General features: G+C 33.3%; 3 protein-coding genes across 3 annotated transcripts; 1 reads left to right on the plus strand and 2 right to left on the minus strand.

The window, feature by feature from the left end:
- Positions 1 to 641: 641 nt before the first annotated feature.
- Positions 642 to 2153, minus strand: LOC125836523 (mediator of RNA polymerase II transcription subunit 9). Its single transcript, XM_049515693.1, has 5 exons — positions 1754 to 2153; positions 1584 to 1646; positions 1402 to 1482; positions 1107 to 1165; positions 642 to 1009 (listed from the first exon to the last, which is right to left on the minus strand). Exons 1-5 carry the CDS (start codon positions 2102 to 2104, stop codon positions 952 to 954), a joined length of 612 nt encoding a protein of 203 aa, XP_049371650.1. The 5' UTR covers positions 2105 to 2153; the 3' UTR covers positions 642 to 951.
- A 4679-nt stretch (positions 2154 to 6832) lies between these two features.
- On the plus strand, positions 6833 to 7373 carry LOC125836524 (protein LIGHT-DEPENDENT SHORT HYPOCOTYLS 4-like). Its single transcript, XM_049515694.1, has one exon. It carries the CDS (start codon positions 6833 to 6835, stop codon positions 7358 to 7360), a length of 528 nt encoding a protein of 175 aa, XP_049371651.1. The 3' UTR covers positions 7361 to 7373.
- Positions 7374 to 11814: 4441 nt separating this feature from the next.
- On the minus strand, positions 11815 to 14547 carry LOC125836393 (pentatricopeptide repeat-containing protein At4g21300). The gene has a single exon (XM_049515567.1). It carries the CDS (start codon positions 14545 to 14547, stop codon positions 11989 to 11991), a length of 2559 nt encoding a protein of 852 aa, XP_049371524.1. The 3' UTR covers positions 11815 to 11988.
- Positions 14548 to 21289: the final 6742 nt, after the last annotated feature.

The raw sequence follows: 21289 nt of genomic DNA on the forward strand, positions 1-21289 counted from the left end.
ATTTTTGTACCAATCAGTCAACTAAGTTGACATTTACTCTGTAGTCTAACTTTTAAAGATGACAAGGACACTATTTAGCTACTTGATGCCTGAGCCAAGGAGTCAATTAAGCAAGGCAAAGCCGCCCCCAACTCAGGCTTCACCTAGCTTCAGAGGTTAAGCGCACTTTAAATGAATATTTAACAATATTTGAGAATAGATTAAGAGTGATGCAAATGCCAACTTGTATATTTCGATAGCTAGCGATGTCCAACTTAAATGTGAAGTTCCTAATGCTGATTTGAATTCTATGTAGCATTGAATTCAACCCAAAAGAATACATAAGGTAACAAAATATTAATCTTTTAGCAAATCAAAGCTCCCAACAACTTAGGCAAACATACAGATTTCAAAAGCCATGTCTTTGGAAAGTTCTCAATGTACGTGATATGTAACATAGATCACTTCTGTGTGCCCTCAAAGTCCACTATATGGAAAGATCAACGCTCCATGCTACTTAAACTACTTTAAATGCTTAGACTATTTCTAGTCAAGTATTAAACTGAACAATCAGCCATCCAGGTGCCTGACTAGAGCCCGGGTAGCACTATTACTTCAATTATTTGCTTCACTTCGATGTATTTAGATTTAGATACAATCAGTCAGTTAAGAAGGCAATACTAATCTTTATCATAACTTTGGCCCAAAACGTTTTATGTTCTCAGTACAATCAGATCAGTCATTTGTGGCGCTATAGTGATTACAACAGTAACATCAATAAAGATTTCTCGTGAGCACTTAATTATTATGTATTACAACAAACTGCAAATTGATTGCATCCAGTACACTGCTTAGTTGTTCCACTCGCATTGAATAAAAGCAAAATGACAGGAGATTCAACTCAACTTCTTTGGGCAGGCCAGAAACAACTTGCAATGCATAATCTTACCTTGGTTAAAATGCGAGTAGCAGTTACAGTTCAGAGTTAATAAGCTCCTCAACCGAACTTTTGTACCTCGAAATAAGATCCCTGGAATTAAGCATGAATCATGACCATCCGATAGAAGCTAATGATAATAATACAACTTTGAGAAACACATATACACATCTCAAAAAAGGATACACACCTCCGTTGATTTAGCATTTGCTCGCATTCTGCCTTTTTGCGCTTTTGTCCCTCAACTGTCTGTCCAAAGAACACAGGATTGACCAATTATCTTACCCACATTTAAGCATCAAAACATACAACTAAATTAGAATTTGTGGAGTAACTTTGTTCAAGTAAACATTGTATCAAACATAATGAACCCCACTTTTCTGTAAAATTCTTCACAGCTATAAGTTGCACAAACAGGCCCTAACTGAAAAGCACCATAAAAAGAAATAACACAGCAAAAAAAATAATCAAACTCTTGAGTATACCATAGATCTTGAGCTAATAGACCCTGATATTGATGTCAACAGCTGCTGGCACTTCTCAAACTGATTTTTCAATTCAGTTACCTGGTGAGGAAAAATACACTTGGTTTAAACTAGAAGAAATGAAAAATCAACATGTAATGATCAAACTATTGTATAATGCCTCAATCAAGAGAAGAACAAACCAATGCATCTGAGTGCTGATCTCGATTTCCATTTTCAATTGTATCAGCTAAATTCTCCACCAACTGTAAGATGACAATCAAAGTTAAAACAAAAGGTCTCACTAAGAAAGAGAAATGTCACGTTACTCTATTGAAATAGCAAGCTACAGATCATGGTTTTCGCCCAATACCTGTAAAAGATGGAAGTGAGAAGCAAGTGATTGGTGGTGCTGTTGTTGTTGTTGCTGCTGCTGCTGCTGCTGTTGTTGTTGCTGAATCTGTTGCTGCATTTGTTGCTGTTGCATCTGCTGTTGATACCGTTGCTGCTGCTGTTGTTGCTGCTGCTGTTGCTGTTGTTGCTGCTGCTGCTGTTGTTGTTGCTGCTGCTGTTGTTGCTGATAGAGCTGCGGTTGATTGAACTGTTGTTGTTGAAATTGCTGTTGCTGAAGAAATAAATTGTCTTGATTGGAGGGTGTCGAAGGATTACTGTGAGTTTGGATGTTGGGGATCATTGTCCAACTTCCTCCTCCAAAGTGGTCCATAACTAATGGCTGTTGAGCTGAAACCTGGTGGTACTTTGGTTCTGAAATGGATAAACTACTGTCATCATATGTAATCATGTACTACATAAATAGCCAAAACTATCAAAGCTTGAACCGGACTAATGGACTGAGTAGCAAAGAGAAATAATTCCTAAGATTCTGAAATGTGCAAACCACTTCAAAAATATCTTTCCCATCAATCCTTAAAGACATTTCATCCACATCTTATTACAAGAATTATTCTTTTCTACCCAAGAGAACAAACCCTCTAAAACTGAACCCATCCATCGTAACTAAAAGTAAACTCTTATCTCCAAGTAAAAAATACCATAACATCAGCATGAATTTGGTGCTCAAGTTGTTAAATCAAAAGGTACATTGAAAATTTTACTGCCGCAGCCATGTCTTTTTGATAAGGTTAAAGACTATCCTTGAATGGGCATCGCGCAGATGCCAAATTAAAAAAGATGTGACCGGTTAGATCTAGTACAGAAGGGGAAAAAAAAAATTCAGCACTAGTACAAGTAGCCTAAGCTAAAGCTAAGAAGGTAGAAAAATCCCAAGCAAACCAAAAGGGTAGATAGTATTATGTAACAAAAAAGTTCATGAAACCTAAAACTGTAAAATTAGATAGTTATTAAAAGGAGAAATGAATCAATCCCAAATGCACCTCTTACTCTTTATCTCTAATTTAGCTCAGTAATCAAGAACTATGCCTCCATCCCGAATTAGTTTGGGTTTCCTATACGAATTCTCTCCATTAGAACCCCTTTCATTCCAATATTCAATAATTTAGGTTTTTATAACCCTAGACTAGAAGTTCCCTATTACTAACATACAAATATCTGATAAAGATTAAACAGACTCCTAGCAATCATTGAACAAGTTAATTGAAATACCATTAATCAATACTCACTATGAAATTACACAAAATCTCTCTATCTATGAAATTAACAGTTTTAGGTCAAAATCACAACCTCAAAATTTCCAACAAAAAAGAACCCTAAATATTTTGAACAGATTTTTCGTTTGCCATAACTGGACAACAAAATCCTTGATTCAAGCCGCCACAAGAGAATGAGTTTACAAGTATAAGAAGTTAACCTTTACTGAAACCACAACTAGTACAGCTAATAACGAAGCAGAAGTACGATGAGAATTACCAAACGAGAAAGAATACCGGAGATGAAAACGCCGGATCCGATTGAGCAGGCAGTTAGGTTGAGCCAACAACTGAAAATCCTCTGTTTTTCAGAGAGCAAAATTGAAATTACTCATTCCGTCCCAATTTGTGGAGGGGGAGCTTTTGATTTCCAAAGCAAACAAGTTAATTTTGAAATTTTAACATTTTTGATAGTATAAAATTTATATATCAAAAATTAAATAAAAAGTATTAATAATTTAAAAATACATAAACTCACTTTTCGTTAGTCAATTTAATTTATTTATGAACTATATTTTAACAGACTGAAATAAATTGAACTAATAAAAGAGTAGATCAACAACTCATTCAAATTTGAACGGATTGTATTTAATTTTAGAGGAAACAACACAAAACACACATTTATATTTGTGCTATTTATATGCTGAAACTATATTTTTCCAATTATATTTTCTCTCAGAATTTTTTTAATCCATCTGACATAATAGATACACACGAGTCAAAATTAGATATAATTTATTCTATACACATTATATCTAAAACGTATTTCACATGTATTCAAAAGTCATTATAAAGAGATTGGTAAAGCATTACAGTGAGAGAAAAAAATTGTTCATTGATTAGAAAAGTTTTTAGACAGAGTCTTGAAGGAGGTTCTATGGAGATGCTTGGAAGTTGGAGGTGTCCCTATGACGTACGAGTCTGGTACCAACACAACACAGCTATTTTTTGAACCCTAAACACCAAAATAGACCCTCTTTAAAACACACACACCAACATTTTTTAGAGAGGATCCCTTTTGATGTTTAGGGTTCAAAAAATGTCCGTTTTGATGTCGGATTCTATGACGTACACTAAAGAGATCAAGGACATGTATGAAGGAGTCAAGACCTAGAAAACGTAAAGCACTTTTCAATTGTGATGGGGTTGCACCAGACATCAACTTTTAGATCAAATTTATTTGTCTTGGTGATGGATAAATTGACGCGATATATCTAAGAAAGTGTGTCATGATGTATGTTACTTGCAGATGAGATAATTTTGATTGGCAAAGACTCAGAGTGAAGTTGATGCTAAATTGGAAGTTTGAAGACAATTTTTTGAAGTCTAAAGAGTCATGTTGATGAAAAACCATACTTTGCATACTGAGGCGGACAATGAAACTTGATATACATGCCATCAAAAAGCGAGAAAGTTTCAAGTATTTTAGATTCTCCCGTCATGAATCTTAGCAATGATTAAATAAATTATATTATATGAAGTGAAAACTTGACTAATCAAAAATATTGAGATAAAAATAAGATTCGTATACATTCACTTTCTTCAAATTCCACTATATAAAATTAACTGGATAAATTATTGTTATTATGTCATTATTAGATCTAGAAGGGATCAAGTTTTGTTATTTGCTCAAAATTCTAGTGGTACCTCAAAATAAAAAAAGCCAAAGGGATAAAACAAAAATGTTACTGGCCACACGAAACATTCCGTTGGTCAATACAAGTTAACCCACTGTCACACGAATAAAAGGAAGGGAAGAAAGGGTGAAATTGATAAGACAAGAATTGAAGTTACATTTGACATGACTAGTTGAAGTGATATTACTTTGTCCTCACTCTTTTGGCCCCCCTCCTCCCATATATAATTTTATTTTTATTTTTTATCGAGTGTTCAGAGTTCATATTAGAATACTGCATTCATTTGAGACAGTATTTTTAATAGGATTTTTTTTTATATTCAAAACTTAAATTCGAGACTTCTAATTAAAACTAAACCAATCCCACCACTACACCAAGACTCATATTGATCTTATGATCTTCTCTTGTTCCTTCTTTCTGCGCCACTAAGGTCTCATTATCTTCTTTTGTTCCTTCTTTCTGCGCCATTACTTTTTCCTCTATAAATGGTCTAGCTACTCTCAGGGCCGGCTCTATGCTTTGGGAAATAAGGTTTTTGCCTTAGACCCCCAAATTTTTATCAAGAATAAATTATGTGTTAAAATTTTTATAAAAAAATTAATTATTTATTATAAAAAGTATATTTAAAAAAAAAAATTATTTTACCCACTTAAGCATTTTTGGTACTTTGTTAAAAATAACAATTAATAGTGAAAAGTATTGAACGAAGTGAATTACAAATTCTTTTTTATTTCTTTTTAAATTATAGTTTCAAGCATTACTACAATTATATTAAAATGGGATATACCAAGTCATCAACTTTTTGAGTCAAATTTTATGGTTCTAACTCTTATCTTTATTTAATATTCATCAACTTATTACTTTTGAATTATGTTAACAATTCATATAATAATTGTCTCACTAAAAGGATGTTTTCAATGTTGAGTTGATGAAATCTTACCTAAAACTAATGATTGAAAAAAACAATTTAAATACTAATAAAATTCATCTCAATAATGTAAGAAAAATATTTTCTTGAATAAATACATATATGAAGTTTGTTTATATTTTAGGCCTCGTATTAAAATTTTGCTTTAGATCCCAATAACGTTGAGCCGCCCCTACTACTCTCTCTTCACTATTTCTACCTTTATTTTATCTCCTTTACACAGAAAGTATATAAGAAAATCTAGAATTTTTAAAATTACTTTACATAATAATTTATGTGGTATCATTGCATAACAATCTTTGTTATATTATTGAATACCATCATAACTAGGTAGACTATAAACCAAACAAAGTTCTATTTAAAAATTCTCAAAATTCACATATTAAACGTTAAATAGTTTGATCTTCTGAATCAAGCCACTATATATATTTAATTTTATCCACAATTATATACGAATTTTACTTATGGAGTAAAAAGAAATAAAGAATTAAAGAATCATTTAGTTTGAAGACAGGTTATGCTTAATCTAGTTATCTTGTTATTATTATTAATGATTTGATTTATTATATTAAAAATTTTGTTTACAACAATATCCCTTACCTTATTTAGTAGAAAAATGTTTTTGACATTTTTGTTATTTTATCCCAAAATAACTAATTTTGCTAATGTTATTCCACCGTAGAAAAAATAACTAATCTTGATACTAATTATTTACCTTAATATATTTTTTCAGGATTAATAACCACACAAGAGACAAAAGCTGCACTAAATTTCATCGTAACATGCCAAACTAGCCCCAAGTAACTAAGATATTTTATCTGGAAATTATTTTTTCAAGTGTTATCTCATTCTCAATGCGGAATAAAAATAACACTAAAATTTTGAGATAATTATCTTATGTTCCTATGGTTAAACGAGATAAGTGAGTTTATTTTTTATTTTCTATTTGATATAATATATTTATATTGGAGTTTGATAAAATTCAAATTTACATCAAATAGAGCTCCATTCATATATAACGCTTGTCCGCTCCCTATTAATAATTTTTTCATTTCCAAAATTCAAAGTCGAGACTTGAATAACCTCATTCAGTACACCGGACCGAGTTGTATGTATCAAATCATGAACCCACAAGAAGTAAAACTATTGCACTCTCTCACATCCTATATATAGTGAGTCGAAACAACTTCAAAAAATACCCCCACAAAACAAACACAGCCATGTTAGACGTGTATAGTACCATTAATTCCGTCTCACAGAACTTCTCCCTTCCATCGGCGCCGCCACTACCGCCGCCGTCATCACCACCGACTGTGAGCCGTTACGAGCTCCAAAAACGGCGAGATTGGAATACATTCGGACAGTACTTGAGAAACCACAAGCCACCATTGATACTTTCGCGATGTAGCGGAGCGAACATTCTAGAATTCTTAAAATACCTGGATCAATTCGGAAAAACGAAAGTTCACAACTGTAATTGTCCCTTTTTCGGCGATCCTCATCCGCCGGCGCCGTGCAATTGCCCGTTGAAACAGGCGTGGGGGAGCCTTGACGCGCTAATTGGGAGGCTACGCGCCGCTTTTGAAGAGAACGGAGGACGGACGGAGACGAATCCGTTTGGTGCTCGAGCAGTGAGATTGTATTTGAAGGAAGTGAGAGACACGCAAGCCAAAGCGAGGGGGATTGCTTATGAGAAGAAGAAAAGAAGAAATATTAAGCAGCGGATTAGTACTAATATTTGTGATTAGAGTTTGAGTAGATGCTATATATAATTATTAATGGCTTTAATTATTTGGAATTAAAATTAATTAGCTTGTTATATTATTATGTACTGTATATAAATAGGAGTATATGTTTTTGCTAGAACTATAAATCATCTTCTGTTTCAATTGAAAGTTAATCTAGGGTGGAGGGAGAGTCTCGAGAATTCAGTAATTGATCCAACAAAAATGAAGGTAACACCAAGTTAGACAGAGACGAAATTAAGATTCTATTAAAAAATACTTCAAAGATTTTTACGTATACATTTAAGAAACACTAATATATAATTGATATCAGGATTTTGTTAAAAAAACATCTAAAAAGTGTTTGCAAATATAAGTTTAAGAAGCACTGCGACTTTAGTAGTAATTGGCTTATGCCAAGTACCAATTAAGGCAGAATAGCGTAGTAAATCATATTTTAATTGAAGTTCATATTTTTTTTTCAATTACTTCGAAGTTCGAAGTATACGAATCTTTATTATGATCATATAAGCATGTGAAAGAGAAGCTAGAATGAAAGAAACCATATTATATTCTCTATTATCTGGGGCGGAGCCAGGTAGGATCAAGGGGTTCATTCGAATTTCCTTCAACAGGTGTTTACTCTTCAAATTTGAATCCTTTAATAAAAATCATGGCTCTGTCACTGACATTTATATTTCCCTTAATAGGGAAAATCAGGATACAGGCACCAATTTGATTTTTTGTGGAACATCAACGAATCTTGTGGCACAACTAGTTGATTTTTTCAATTATTTCATTCATTCTTAATTTGTTTTGTATTTGTCACCTCAATGACGAGTTCCACTAAATAGCTAGCGATGGGACATGTAAATTCCAAAATGAAAAAACGAATCCTACCATATTTCCTCTTTTTAATAATTGCAGCTAGAAAAAATTTTACTTGCTTCTGGATTGCATTAAAATGATCTACTAAAAGCACATTATATTATTCTTCATTATAGAAGAAATGTGGTAGAGAAAAAAGGAGGACAATAATTGGATTAAGATTCTTATTTTTTGGGTTTTCAATTTGTGGTAAAGAGGCATTTCCTTTGTGTTTTGGTCTTCAAATTCCATCATTGCATAGGTTTTAGTTTGCCACTAGTTTTTTTTGGTTTTTTGTTTGGAGGTTCAAGACAAAGTATATAGGAAAGGGAATTAAAGTCAATAAGAATATGAATATGTATGTAGAAACAAGATATCAAGTTTTCTAGCGAACATATACTCATAATTATTTTCCGAGGATTTATCGAAAGCAACCTTTCTACCTCCAAGATAGAGGTAAGATATGTGTACACTTATCTAAGATATGTGTACACTTATCTTCCTAGGACATCACTTTGTGGGATTACACTAAATATACTGTCATTGTTTGTACTTATGATGTTGTTATTCATGATATTTGAATTTTAGCATACAAAAAATGTTAGTTAATCGATCATGAAGTTTTGAACATTTCAATTAAATTTTTACCGTACACAATCCACATTAATGGTTTATTTTCAGTTTTAACACTTCAAAAACTCTAGTAGTAGTATTTTATTTAAAGAAACTAAAGGGATAAAATTGACATTTTTATGTGATGCATGACTCTAACACTCCAAAAACTCTAGTAGTAGTATTTTATTTAAAGAAACTAAAGGGATAAAAATGACATTTTTATGTGATGCATGACTCTACTAGTTTTGGACAGATAAAGCAAATTAATGTATTCAGTTGGTGAAGCTTACAATCTAACTGGTGAATCTTACAAGATATTTTTATCAATATAACTTTCCTTTTATAATAAAGCCTACTACTTTTGAACTGCTCATGGTCGAGCCTTTTCCCCATAACTGTGGTGTTCAGGCTTAGTTTGTGTACAACTTAACTAATTTCATGAGTTACTTGACTTTTTCGACCAGCATCAGGTAGCAGGTAACTCTATCCACTGCGGCTAGGTTTTTGTCTTTATTGAAATTTAAACCTGAAACCTCGTGGTTAGAGCTGTCAATATGAACTGGGTCACCACATCCGGGCTAATCTATACAAACTTTGAAATTTGACGGACTTGACCGATTAGCCCATTTTTTGTGGGCCAAAAAATGGTCAGCTTTGCCCACAAGTACGTGGGCTACGGGTTGTGTCAGGCCAGGCCAACCCAATTTTTTTAAAAGTATATTTTTTTATAATTTTTTAAATCAAATTATAATTTAAAAATATTATCATAAATATCGATAAAACAATATTATATGGTGTTAGTGTTATTACTTGTTAATCAAATGCACAAATAAAATTATCTTTATAATATTTAGCAAGTTTGATTTCAAGTAAAAGCATGAATAATTAAATAGAAATAGTAACCTAATTGTTTTTCAATGATCATAATAAAACACAAAATCTATGACAGTATTCCATAGGTTACGGCTTACGTAATGAATCCCTAGAAAATTTAGGGAACTAGTTTTTTGATACGTGCGTTGCACGTGATTACCAATTTCAAAAATATATGTTATAGTAAATAGTATTGTTTATTTTATCGAAGATTTGAATAATAAGATTAGCAAAAAATAATATTGCAGATTCTTTTGTGAATGTTCAATGTGGATCGTCATATATATCTCTTAATCACACAAACCTATGAAGATGGTCAATGAAAAATTTTATTAGTTAAATGCAATTATGTATATATTTATTTCAAGGTTCATGTAATTAATCTTACCTCACTAATATTACCTTATAGACAATATTTGCTTTGTATTTTTCTTGTCATCTAACCAGATGTGCTTTGCATGTGTATTCTAAGTTAAATTGTTTAGATGTCATATGAACATGTAAAAAGAACAACTACATTTTATATATTCACATATTTTCACATTTGTTGTGAATTTTTATTTTAAAAAAAAAAAATAGAACTCGGAACATTTTAAATAATATATTTTGAAGTTAGAAGATCTCATTAACTTGATAATACATTTATGACATATATAATACTTTAATTTAAATACAAATACCTATCTAAATATAAATATATATTTGCATTAATGAAAATATTTATCTCATAAAATTAGCTATTAAATAAATAATAAAAATTAAATTAATACGAACTTCAACTGGCATTATTACAAGTCATATGAACTTTTCTTCTTCTAAAATACTGAAATATTAAGAAATCGTAAATAAGTAAAACAAAAGGGCAATGTTTATATAGTAATAATAACTAATTTTGAAGCAAACTTCCTGAGAGTCTAAATTACATAAGTAGCATTGATAAATAAAGTCTTTTTTTTCTTGAGCATCACAAACAAATCGTGACAATTCTCTAAATTTTGGAAAAAGATATTCAAAATCATATATCTACATCACAAAAGAAATTGTTAACAAAAACAAATGAATTTAGACTACATCATGTTAACTTCATATATTGGAACATTCCATATTAATGTATATATTAAGAAAAATAATTATTATATCATCAAAATTATACTTATTATTTTCCTCAAGTACTCAAGGTTATGAAATATACCCTCTTAGGATAGAACGACTTACTTCATCAGAATAGTGGTACCTCATATTCCGCTAAACTTCGATCTCACTCAACGACAATAAATCACACAAAAAAAATTAAAATTCAAGAAGAAGAAGAGTAGAAGATTAGAAAAAATTGTGGTTGAAAATTGAGAGGAAGTCCCTCTATTTATAGTCAACAAAGGGTAGTATAAACAATTGTTTTATGTGTCTTATCTGAAAAATCATGACCTTTCCGAGAAGTCACAACACTTTGGAAAAGGCACTACTTATTGAAAAAGTCGCAACTTAATGAAAAAATCACAACTCATCGAAAAAGTCACAACCTAAGTTAGGGATAATATAGTAATTTAACATTCAAATTAGGAGTTCATGCTTTTAAGGTAATATAGATATAGATATTTATGTTATGTAGTGCATATTTTATAAACATAATTTGTATTTAAATTTTAACATTTCAAACTTTAAATACATTTTGAGTTTGGACTCTTGTTATTTTGTATATTCTATTTTATTTTTATTTTTTAATTAATTTTCATTTGACCCACTGATCCGCCCTATTCATATTTCTCAAGCCCCACAAATCAACTGGCTTATTCAGGCCGGACTAAAAAGTTTTTTTTTTAAATGGGCTCCAAAAATCTTAACTCAACCCTATCAAATCACGGGTAAGGCCAGGCTGGCCCAACGGGCCTAGCCTATATTAATGGCTCTACTCGTGATTTTCAACTCACTCCATTCACCACTAGGCCACACTCCCCCACACCCTTGGGTGCTCTCACGGTAGATCCATTTTCCGCTCAAGTAATGATGTGATCCACTTTCTGCTCAGGTGACTAAGAAAACTGCTGAACTGAATGGAGATCAGAATTAAGAGCTTTATTTTGTAACAAATGCACATATTCTGTTATATGAAAGAATCAGAAAACAAAATACTCCTATAAATGATACATTTCTCTGTTTAGATCATTATTCCCTTTGTAAGGTCAAATATAAATTAATCAATGCTGCAACACAAAGATGAAATGCCTATGCTACCTGAATTGTGGATACAGTGCACTTAGCTAAGCTCTATTCTTGTGGTTGGTTAATAGTGAATTTAATCAGAGTTCTGGGGATAATGAGTGTTGTATTTGAAGATTCATTTGAGGAACATAACCCTCATTTTGCAGCTCCATTAGAAGATTGTCTAATAAAAGATATATCTGACCAGACTGCGGGTGACTCGCGTCTGCAGCAACAAATATATGAGTGCTATTGTTAACTTCAGTCCAGCTGTAACCAGGTACTTTCTGCACTCCTCTTTCCTTCATCATGAGACGAATTTTAGAAACCATATCCCATTTACCGGCGTTAGCATGTAGATTTGATTGTAACATATAGTAGCCGGAATTTTGGGGGTCCAGGCACAATAGATGCTCAGAAGCCATTTCAGCAAGCTCGGTATTGCCATGTAAGCGACAAGCCCCAAGTAATGTCCCCCAAATGCCTGCATCTGGAGCAAATGGCATGCTCTTAATCTCTCCAAATGCTTCTTCCACAAGACCAGCTCTGCCAAACAAGTCAACCATGCATGCATAATGCTCTGTTCGGGGTGTAATCCCATATTCCTTAGTCATGCAATTGAAGTAGTGTTTTCCCTCTTCAACTCGACCAGAGTGGCCACAAGCAGATATGATCGCAAGAAAAGTGACGTGGTCAGGCTGGAATCCATCTTTTCTCATTCCATGAAACAAATTCAGACAGTCCTTAAGTCGACCATGATTTCCATAAGCTGCAATAATACTATTCCATGATACTTCATTCTTGTGCGCCATTAAGTCAAATACGCGCCAAGCTACCTCCAAGTTCCCACATTTAGCATACATATCTATTAATGCACTTTCCACAAAAACATCGGAACTTAATGCACTTTTCATAATGAAGCCATGGATCTCTTTCCCATAATGGAGAGCTGGCAAATTTGCACAAGCAGAAAGAGCACTGGATATGCTGACACAATCATATTTGGCTCCAACTGCACCCATCTGCTGGAAGAAGTCAATGGCCAATTCCGGTTCAGCATTCTGGCAACAACTCGTGATCATTGAATTCCAACAAACAACATCTCTTTCAGACATCCTTCTGAAAACTTGTTGAGCAAGATCCAATCTTCCACACTTTGCATACATGTCCATCACCGCACTTCCCACATAAAGTATTCCTTGAAAGCTGCGCTTAACAATGACACCATGCAGTTCCTTACCTAATCTCAAAGCAGCCAAACCAGAACAAGCTGGTAAGGTACTTGCTAGAGTAACAGGATTGGGCCTCATCTTCTTATTAAGTAACCATCGGAAAACATCTATGGCATCAGAACTCATGGCATTAAGAATAAATCCTGAAATCATAGCAGTACAAATAACAACATCCACCGCAGGGCTGCAGCTAAATATGTTGCGTGCTGCCACAACATTCCTGCACTTGAAGTACATATCAATAATGGCATTCTTTAAGAACACATCAATAGATACATCATGTCTCACGATATAGCCATGAATCGCCTTCCCCTGGTACAAATCTTCCAATATAGAAACAGAGGGGAGCAAACTAGCAAAGGTGATAGAGTCTGGTTTGACACTGCTAGCTACCATTTCCCGAAATAAATCCAGCGCCTCATCGATATACCCATTCTGTACATACCCTCCAATCATCCCATTCCAAGTCACACGATCTGCTTGTGGCACTAAATCAAAGATCTTGCGTGCATCAAATAAGGAACAGAATTTAGCATACATTGCAATCAATGTATTGGCTACTGGAGAATCCATTTCCAACCCACATCGCATAACAAGCCCATGAAGCTGACAACCAAATTTAACCATCGTTTCCGAGGCACAAACAGAAAGAACACAAGCATATGTTACTGAATTAGGCTTAGTTTCACTTTTCCTCATTTCCATAAATAACCCAACTACATCATTCACAGACTGTTCATCTTTAGCATAACCATTAAGCATCACATTCCACAAGACACTATCCCTTTGAGACATTTTATCGAACAAAAGGCGAGCATCATCCAAACAACCATTCTCAGCATAAAACTTAATAAAAGCACTACCCACAAACACATCATCCTCAAAACCTAAACTTTGTACTAACCCATGTAGCCATTTACCTAAATTCACAGCATTTATACCAGCACAAGCCTTAATCACACAAGGAAAAGTGTATTTATCAGGGCAAGTACCAAAAACCAACATCTTAAAGAACAACAAGATTGCAAGATCAAAACGACCCATTATTGTATACCCTCTAATCATCCAATTCCAAGGGGAAGCATAACACAACTGAAGCTGAAAAAACAATTTCTTGGCATCGATAAATCTGTGACACAAAACATACATCCCCAGGATTCTTGTACCAAGAATACCCAAGTTGTCGATTCCATTTACAGTTACTTGGGCATGAACCTGCTCCCCTTTACGAAGAATAGAACCAAGATTTTCTGTAGAATTTGTGCAAGATTGCAAAATTGAAGCTATTTTCGATGCTAAAACCTGTTCTGTGTTGTGAAAAACTGAATCTTGGATGAAAGGGGAATTGGGTTTTGAGGAAAATGCCGCAGCGACTGAGATACTCCTTCTGAAGATTAAACAGATGTTCTTGCTTTGAAACAACATTTACAAGTTGAGGTTTACTGTTTTCCTTTGTCCATTTTTCTGCCCTAGAGTCGAGTGTGATCATAAAATTAAAGTGTTTTAACATATTAATTTGACAAATGGTTATAAAATATTTAATAAGATTTAACTTCAATTTCAATCAAATATTGTCAAATATGGTTTTGTTATAATGAAAATGATACTTTATAGTGTTTTATTTAGCTAGTGAAAATGCCAGTATCTTACTTCAAACTTACATGGCTGCAATCCTCTTTTTTCCCCGATTTTTCAAGGTTGTGAAACAGCCTAGGATAAAATTGTACGATAAACATTTATAGTTCGGTCCTTTCTTGAATCCTGCACATAAAGGAAGCTTAATGCGCCGCCCTTTTTATAGTCATATTCAACAATCTAATATGCATTTCATTATTACTATGTGTGCGTATTTAAAATTTTCATGGCAATATATTAACCAATTTTGCCAATGCACCACCATAAACATTATACAGATTACAGGCCAAGCTGACAACAAAATATAGAGGATGATAATCAGATATCCCTCTAGAGAAACCAATGCTCTTTCTGCAAAAGAGAAACCATGACTATAAGATTCATCAAAGACTCTTTATTTGCATTGATGTAATGTGTTTCAATATTAAAGGTATAAATTATTATCTATTTAATATATTTTAGGATTTATCTATCCAATTGTAACTTTCTTTTAAAAAAATAAAATTCTTTAGTTGAAATTCAAACTGTGGTTATAAAACTTAAATAACAATATATTAAAATTATTGAATTAAGCGGGTCAAGACCCAGTCTGTATTTAAGCCCATTGGAGTCCAACCCTTTTGAGCCCAAAGTAAACTTGGGCAGGTCAGAACCCAACCAAATTTCTATTTCAACCCATTTTAATATCTCTAATTTCAACTCAACCCGTCCATTTGACACCCCTAGATTAAACATACATTCATAAAACTCCATGCTACTCTTCTTCTTTATAAATGAAAAATATGCTAGCTACTCCCTTTTTTCAACTACATGTGTCCTAATTTGAATTTGATGATCAATTTGACCAATTGTTAGAGCAAAAAAGTGAGATAAATTGTTCAGAATTCAACGAGAGAATTACACGTAGTCTCTCATACTAATACAGTTTCTCTAGGTACTAACAACTTTTTGAAGAGTTGATCATCTTGTCGGGTTTGTAAGTAAAATGTTTGGAGCTGAGAATATCATAGGACTGCTTCATCCTCTACGTGTTCGTTCGATTGCAGAATCTGCTCTGCTCTGATAGCATATTGAAGTGTGTGATCATCTTATCTACAAGTTTAAGCTGCTAGAAAGATGACATTTTTATTAGTTAATGATATTCTCAACATAATGAAAATTATTACACATAATATGTTTATTTAACTGTTAGGAATAATTTATTGAGAACTTCTTATAAAGGAGTTGTTGTGAATCAAGTTGACTTCATATGGGCTTATGTGTTAGAAGTGTTGAATGAGGCTAATTTAGATGGGATTATTGGGCCGAGTAAATATTAGAGAGTTTTATTTGAGATCCAGGCTCAATTACCAAGTGATTAAATAGGACTAGGAGTTATACAGAAGGGTTATGCGTATTGTAAAGAAACGGTATGTTTCTCTCATCTTCTTTCTATTAGTCAACTTCTCATCCACATTCTTATCTATATTCAGTTACTTGTTATTTCAGTATTTCTCTTTGTAATTCAAGTGTTGTTATTATAATTTGGTTATTAACGAATATAATGTTTATGTATTTGTATTGAGAATCCAGATTTGTTTCCGGAGTGATAAGTTTTCAAGTATTTTCGCCTCCTATATGTACTTGAATTTGTGAATTCTTCAAATGTCTTTGTATTTATAAATAAATATTGTATATTTAATAACCAGAACTTGTACTTTGAGCTTAGACGTTGTTGACACCCGATTTTGACCCTTCCCGGTAATAATTAATTTCGAGCTTCTCAATTTCCAAACGATTTAGAATAATTAGTTTTATAAAATTCAAATACTTTTCAAAGTCATTTTAAGTGATCTTGGTCGATTTTCATAATTTATAAATAGTAAATATATTTCATATGGTTTTATAGATATAATCGGTATGTCTCATGATATATTTTATTTTATATATTATATTAAAATTAGTTTAAAAAGATCACGGTTAATTTAGAAAATCAATTGGTTTATAGTGGAATTAATTATTTTATTTTGTTAAGATGAGAAGCTCATGAATTAATTATATTAATTTATCTTATTCATCTTTAGCCGAATTTGCAAACAAGTTCAATTTGGTCAAATTCGTAATCTCAATTGGCCAATTACAATTCAACTTGGCCAAATTAGTAATTCACTTGGTCATATCAAAAACAAAAAGAAACTAAAATATTGGGCCCTCTACTCTCAATTTTTCAGCAACCAACCGACCCAATTCCCTCTTTAACCCAGGCCCACTTCCAATTATCAGCTTAATTCAATCCCTCCAACCCACACTCCTTTAATTCCCCTTTTGACCCGACCCAATACCCAATTCCATCGACCCGGCCCCACCCTTTTCTTCACAAAGAGATCCAAACGTTCAAACAACACTCCAAACAGTGAAGCAACGGAAAAGAACACAGCATCAGAAAACGCTAACACTGGCAGCAGCAAACGACAACAAAAATTCAAGCGGCGACTCACGGAAATCGTCACGGCGTCTACGAGTACAACAGTACTCTGCCCTTCCTTGTCGTTTTCTTCACGTCCCTCTCATGGCAGCAACACGGTTTTCTCACCATTTCCTCTTTCGGAATGGTTTGAATCTGCGAAAAAAGGTGCTGCACCAAAAAGGGTGAAAGAAATTAAGAGTTTGAATTTTGGAATTGGGCCCTTGAGTCCGATCTTCATCTCTCTTTTTTCCCCATTCCGAACCCTAGAAAATCCCCTATATAAACTCTCTTCTTCTTCATTTCCAGGGGGAAAAGAAAAAGAAGGAGATTTGTTAGCCGAAAATTTGGGTTTAGAGAAAAATATTGGAAAAAGCTAGAAAGAAAGTCGAAAACGGTTAGCTTTAAGGACGAGATACACCACAAATTTTCAGCTATTCTAATATATAGGAGTATTTTAGATAATTTTTGAAACGGTAGAGGTCGGGAGCTAAAATTTTGGCTTGATTTTTTGCTCTGGGTTTGCTCCTTCTGCTCATCGGAGTTCTTAGGATCATATTCCGGTGGTAAAGGATCGTTGTCTCTAGCTCGTCGCTCAGTTTGCTGCTCGAAAAAAAGGTAACCCCTCTCTTAATTTCAATCCGTGTCTATATTGGTTTCAATGCATTAGTGTGTTTGATTTTCAGCTTTTGAGGTGTTTAGACGCCAAGTTTTGGGGTTTTTCTGTCCTTTTCTGTCGATGGTTCTGTTTTATTTTTAGTCATAATTTGACCGGAATGCAGATATAAAGATGTTGGTAGATTGTTTACTAATTGCCGCTACTCTTTATTGTCCTAGCTTTCGTAGTGTTGTCATGATCAGTTTCAAAATGACAAGTTAGTCTTAGTTGATGTGTGTTTGCTATGAATCTGTGTAAATGATCCGTATTCGACATCGTATCGTGCTTTCTTTGCTTTAAATTAAGTATATGAATCAGTTAAATATAGTTGTCCGAGTTCATTTCCGTGTTTCCATCACTCCTCTTTTCAATATGTTTACTGGAGCAAAATCTGAACCTTTTAGTCATTAGAAAATAATTGCTTCACTTCGGTCTCTGAAATGGCCTCATACCCGTATAATCTAGTCCCATTGTTGTGTATGTTTTGATATTTTGTCCAGTCCATTTAGGTTGCCTGTTACGTATTTTATTAGTCTAATTTACGACTTATAGGCAAGTCATGTCTATTTTCTTTGGATGTCTACTTTGGTCTCGTGGTGAGGATAATAGGCCAAAAGCGAGTGGCCTCTGCTTTGTGCCATTTCGAATCTAAATTTCCATGCCCAGCTTTTTATGACATGCCTCAATATGTTTAGATGCTTGCTAGGATTCATCTACACCAAAGCTAAAGTTGTCTGCTTATTTTGGATGCATGCTCATGTATGGAAAATGTGTTAAAAGTCCACTGTGTTATTTTAATTTTGCTTGCTGCCATCTCTTATCAAATTCCAAGGGATATGAATGTTTAGTCCCTTTTTAGTGATGGATTGAGAAACGTGTCTCTGCATGTTTCCTTCAAAAGGACTATTTGTCAATTTGCACTTTCTTAGGCCATATGCATATTATTAGTTTATCTCTTTTGGGATTCATTCATCCGCCTTGTGCTTCTCGTCTTTTATTTTGGTTAAACTTGTCCGTCGGTTTTGTCCTTTAAATGAATTTACCGTAAAAATAAAAATAAATTATTAATTATTGAATTTAGTTCATTTTAATCCATGGTTGTATGTTTACTACTATCTATGGGATACAAATATATGTATGTGAAATATTTGTTTCTCCATGCTTACTTATTAATTATGTCAATATGCAGACCCATATGAATACAACACCTCAATCTTCTAACATTATAATAATAACATTAATTCATGCCTAACAATTACACTTCCAACCCATTTCCAATTTTAACACATCACTATTCAATGGTCAACAATGTTTGTCCAAATTTGCCATCAGCTTTTCACGTGGAAGCAATTATTATACATATGTCCTTCAAATTTCATTTTAGAATATAACAATATATATTCCTATCAACTATCAATATATACCATACAACATTAGAGCTTGTGGAATTCTAATCCTAATTAACGTTATTCTTTTTTATTTTATTATTATTATTTATTTATTTTCTTTTTCACTGTGATGATTAGGCGGTAGTGATTATTACTTTCCTTTAGTTTCTTATATTAAGTTGTGTGGGTTGTTACTCATAAGTTTACTTGTTTTTGTTGCATGTGAAATTTGCCCATGTCCTCGCGGACTCCATCTCCTTCCTACATTTCTTATGGGGCCTTGGAGACCCAATCCCCTTTTGTTGAGTCGATCAACCTTCCAAATTGAAGAATATATCCTTGACGTGGGTATACAGGTGTTTGGAGCTAATACAGGATTGCATACACTAGTATACGCCTAGTGTATACGAATAGGGGAAAACGGGCCTAAAGGTCCCAAAATTCAAATTTGTATTTTGTTGTTTTGGGCCTAAGCCCTTGTCGTCTTATCATTATTTCTGTTAGAAATTTAGGACAGGTGAAAATTGGGCCTAAGGCTCAAATAATATTTTATTTCATGTTAGTTAGGACAGGTGCAGGCGACTCAAATGGGCTAAAAGGCCAAAACGGAAATGGGCCCAGGTACTGGCCCAGGCGGACAGATCCAGACTTGGGCCCAAATCTTCTTTCCTTATCTATTTATTTGCTATAACATGTTTTATGTGCTTATTTAATTTTAAGGTTTCCTAATCAATGCCCCAAAGGATACACATTTTGAATTAATCGCTTAAACTAAACTATTCATTCTTTACTTGACTTAACAAATAAATGAACAAATAAATAAGCTTTACAAAATATTTCGCTTAGATAATATTTCAATAATTTTCTTTTTCTCCCTTAAAATGGTCCTAAATAGTTCAATTTGCAATTCAAACTAAGTTACAGTTAATTTAGCCAAATAAATTAGTTGTCGGATAACCGTATTAGCGGATATTCTAGGTGCTTTAAAAACCTTCCTAGAATATTAATAGGAACCTCGAACCTCCTAAATAGTTTTCAATAGATTTACTGTTTTAGTCTTTTGAAAACGATAGTTTTTCTTGATTTTTTACTAAAAATTAAGTGGCGACTCTGTTCTTTTGGAAATTCGATTTCTCTTAAACCATAAGTTTAATCAATTTTTCAGAAACTCAGTCATTTTTCCTTTTACATATTTTTAAATAAAACAGACGCGAATCCAATCTTTAAATAAAAAATATTTTAATTTTTTTAAAAAATTTTTTTGTTATGAATTTAATTTACTTGAAATCCAAATTTAAGTTTTAACTGAAATACCTGTTCAGATAAAGAAATCTTCTTAGGATGATTTTCTTCTTCTTCTATAAATTATGTTTATCTTAAAAGTGATTAAAGATTCTTCGATAATAATCTTGGCTTTAATGTAAGGATATACGAGCAATATTTTTTTTAGAGACGATGAATTTATTTACGCCTTAAAATATTCAGTTCTCTTTCTTTTCTAAAAATAAAAATATCTCTTGGTTGATAAACAATTAAACATAGCTAGGCCTAAGACCTAATTTAATATGGTATTAGAGCAGGGCCCGTCTCACCCGATGTTGGGGCCCTCAAAATCAAAAATTGCCCACGCACCAGATGCTAAGCACTGGGCGTGAGGTGGGGTGTTAAAGAATGACAAAAGTCACACATCGGTGGTTAATGAGATGGGTGGACTCCTTATAAGGGTTGGGCAATCCTCCTCCCTTTAAGCTAGCTTTTGGGGTGTGAGTTAGGCCTAAGACCTAATTTAACAGATTTCCTAATCCATACTATCACTCTTCTTTGATACCGCCTCTATGTCTTCTTTGAGAGTGATAGTGAACTCTACTTTTCGTTCCTTCCTCCTATGGGTTAGCAACATACCTTTTAGAATTAAGGGGATGGCCTATCCAGTTTTGTTTTGTGGTTGTTAGTTGGTCACATCTGTGGCCCATCTTGTACATAATTATTTGGAAATAAAAAGGCCAATGGTCTAAATTTAACCAAAAAAAAAAAAAAGAAATT

This window comes from Solanum verrucosum, unplaced genomic scaffold (genome assembly GCF_900185275.1).
Source record: "Solanum verrucosum unplaced genomic scaffold, falcon-dt-bn FXZP01000278.1, whole genome shotgun sequence".
Taxonomy (NCBI): domain Eukaryota; kingdom Viridiplantae; phylum Streptophyta; class Magnoliopsida; order Solanales; family Solanaceae; genus Solanum; species Solanum verrucosum.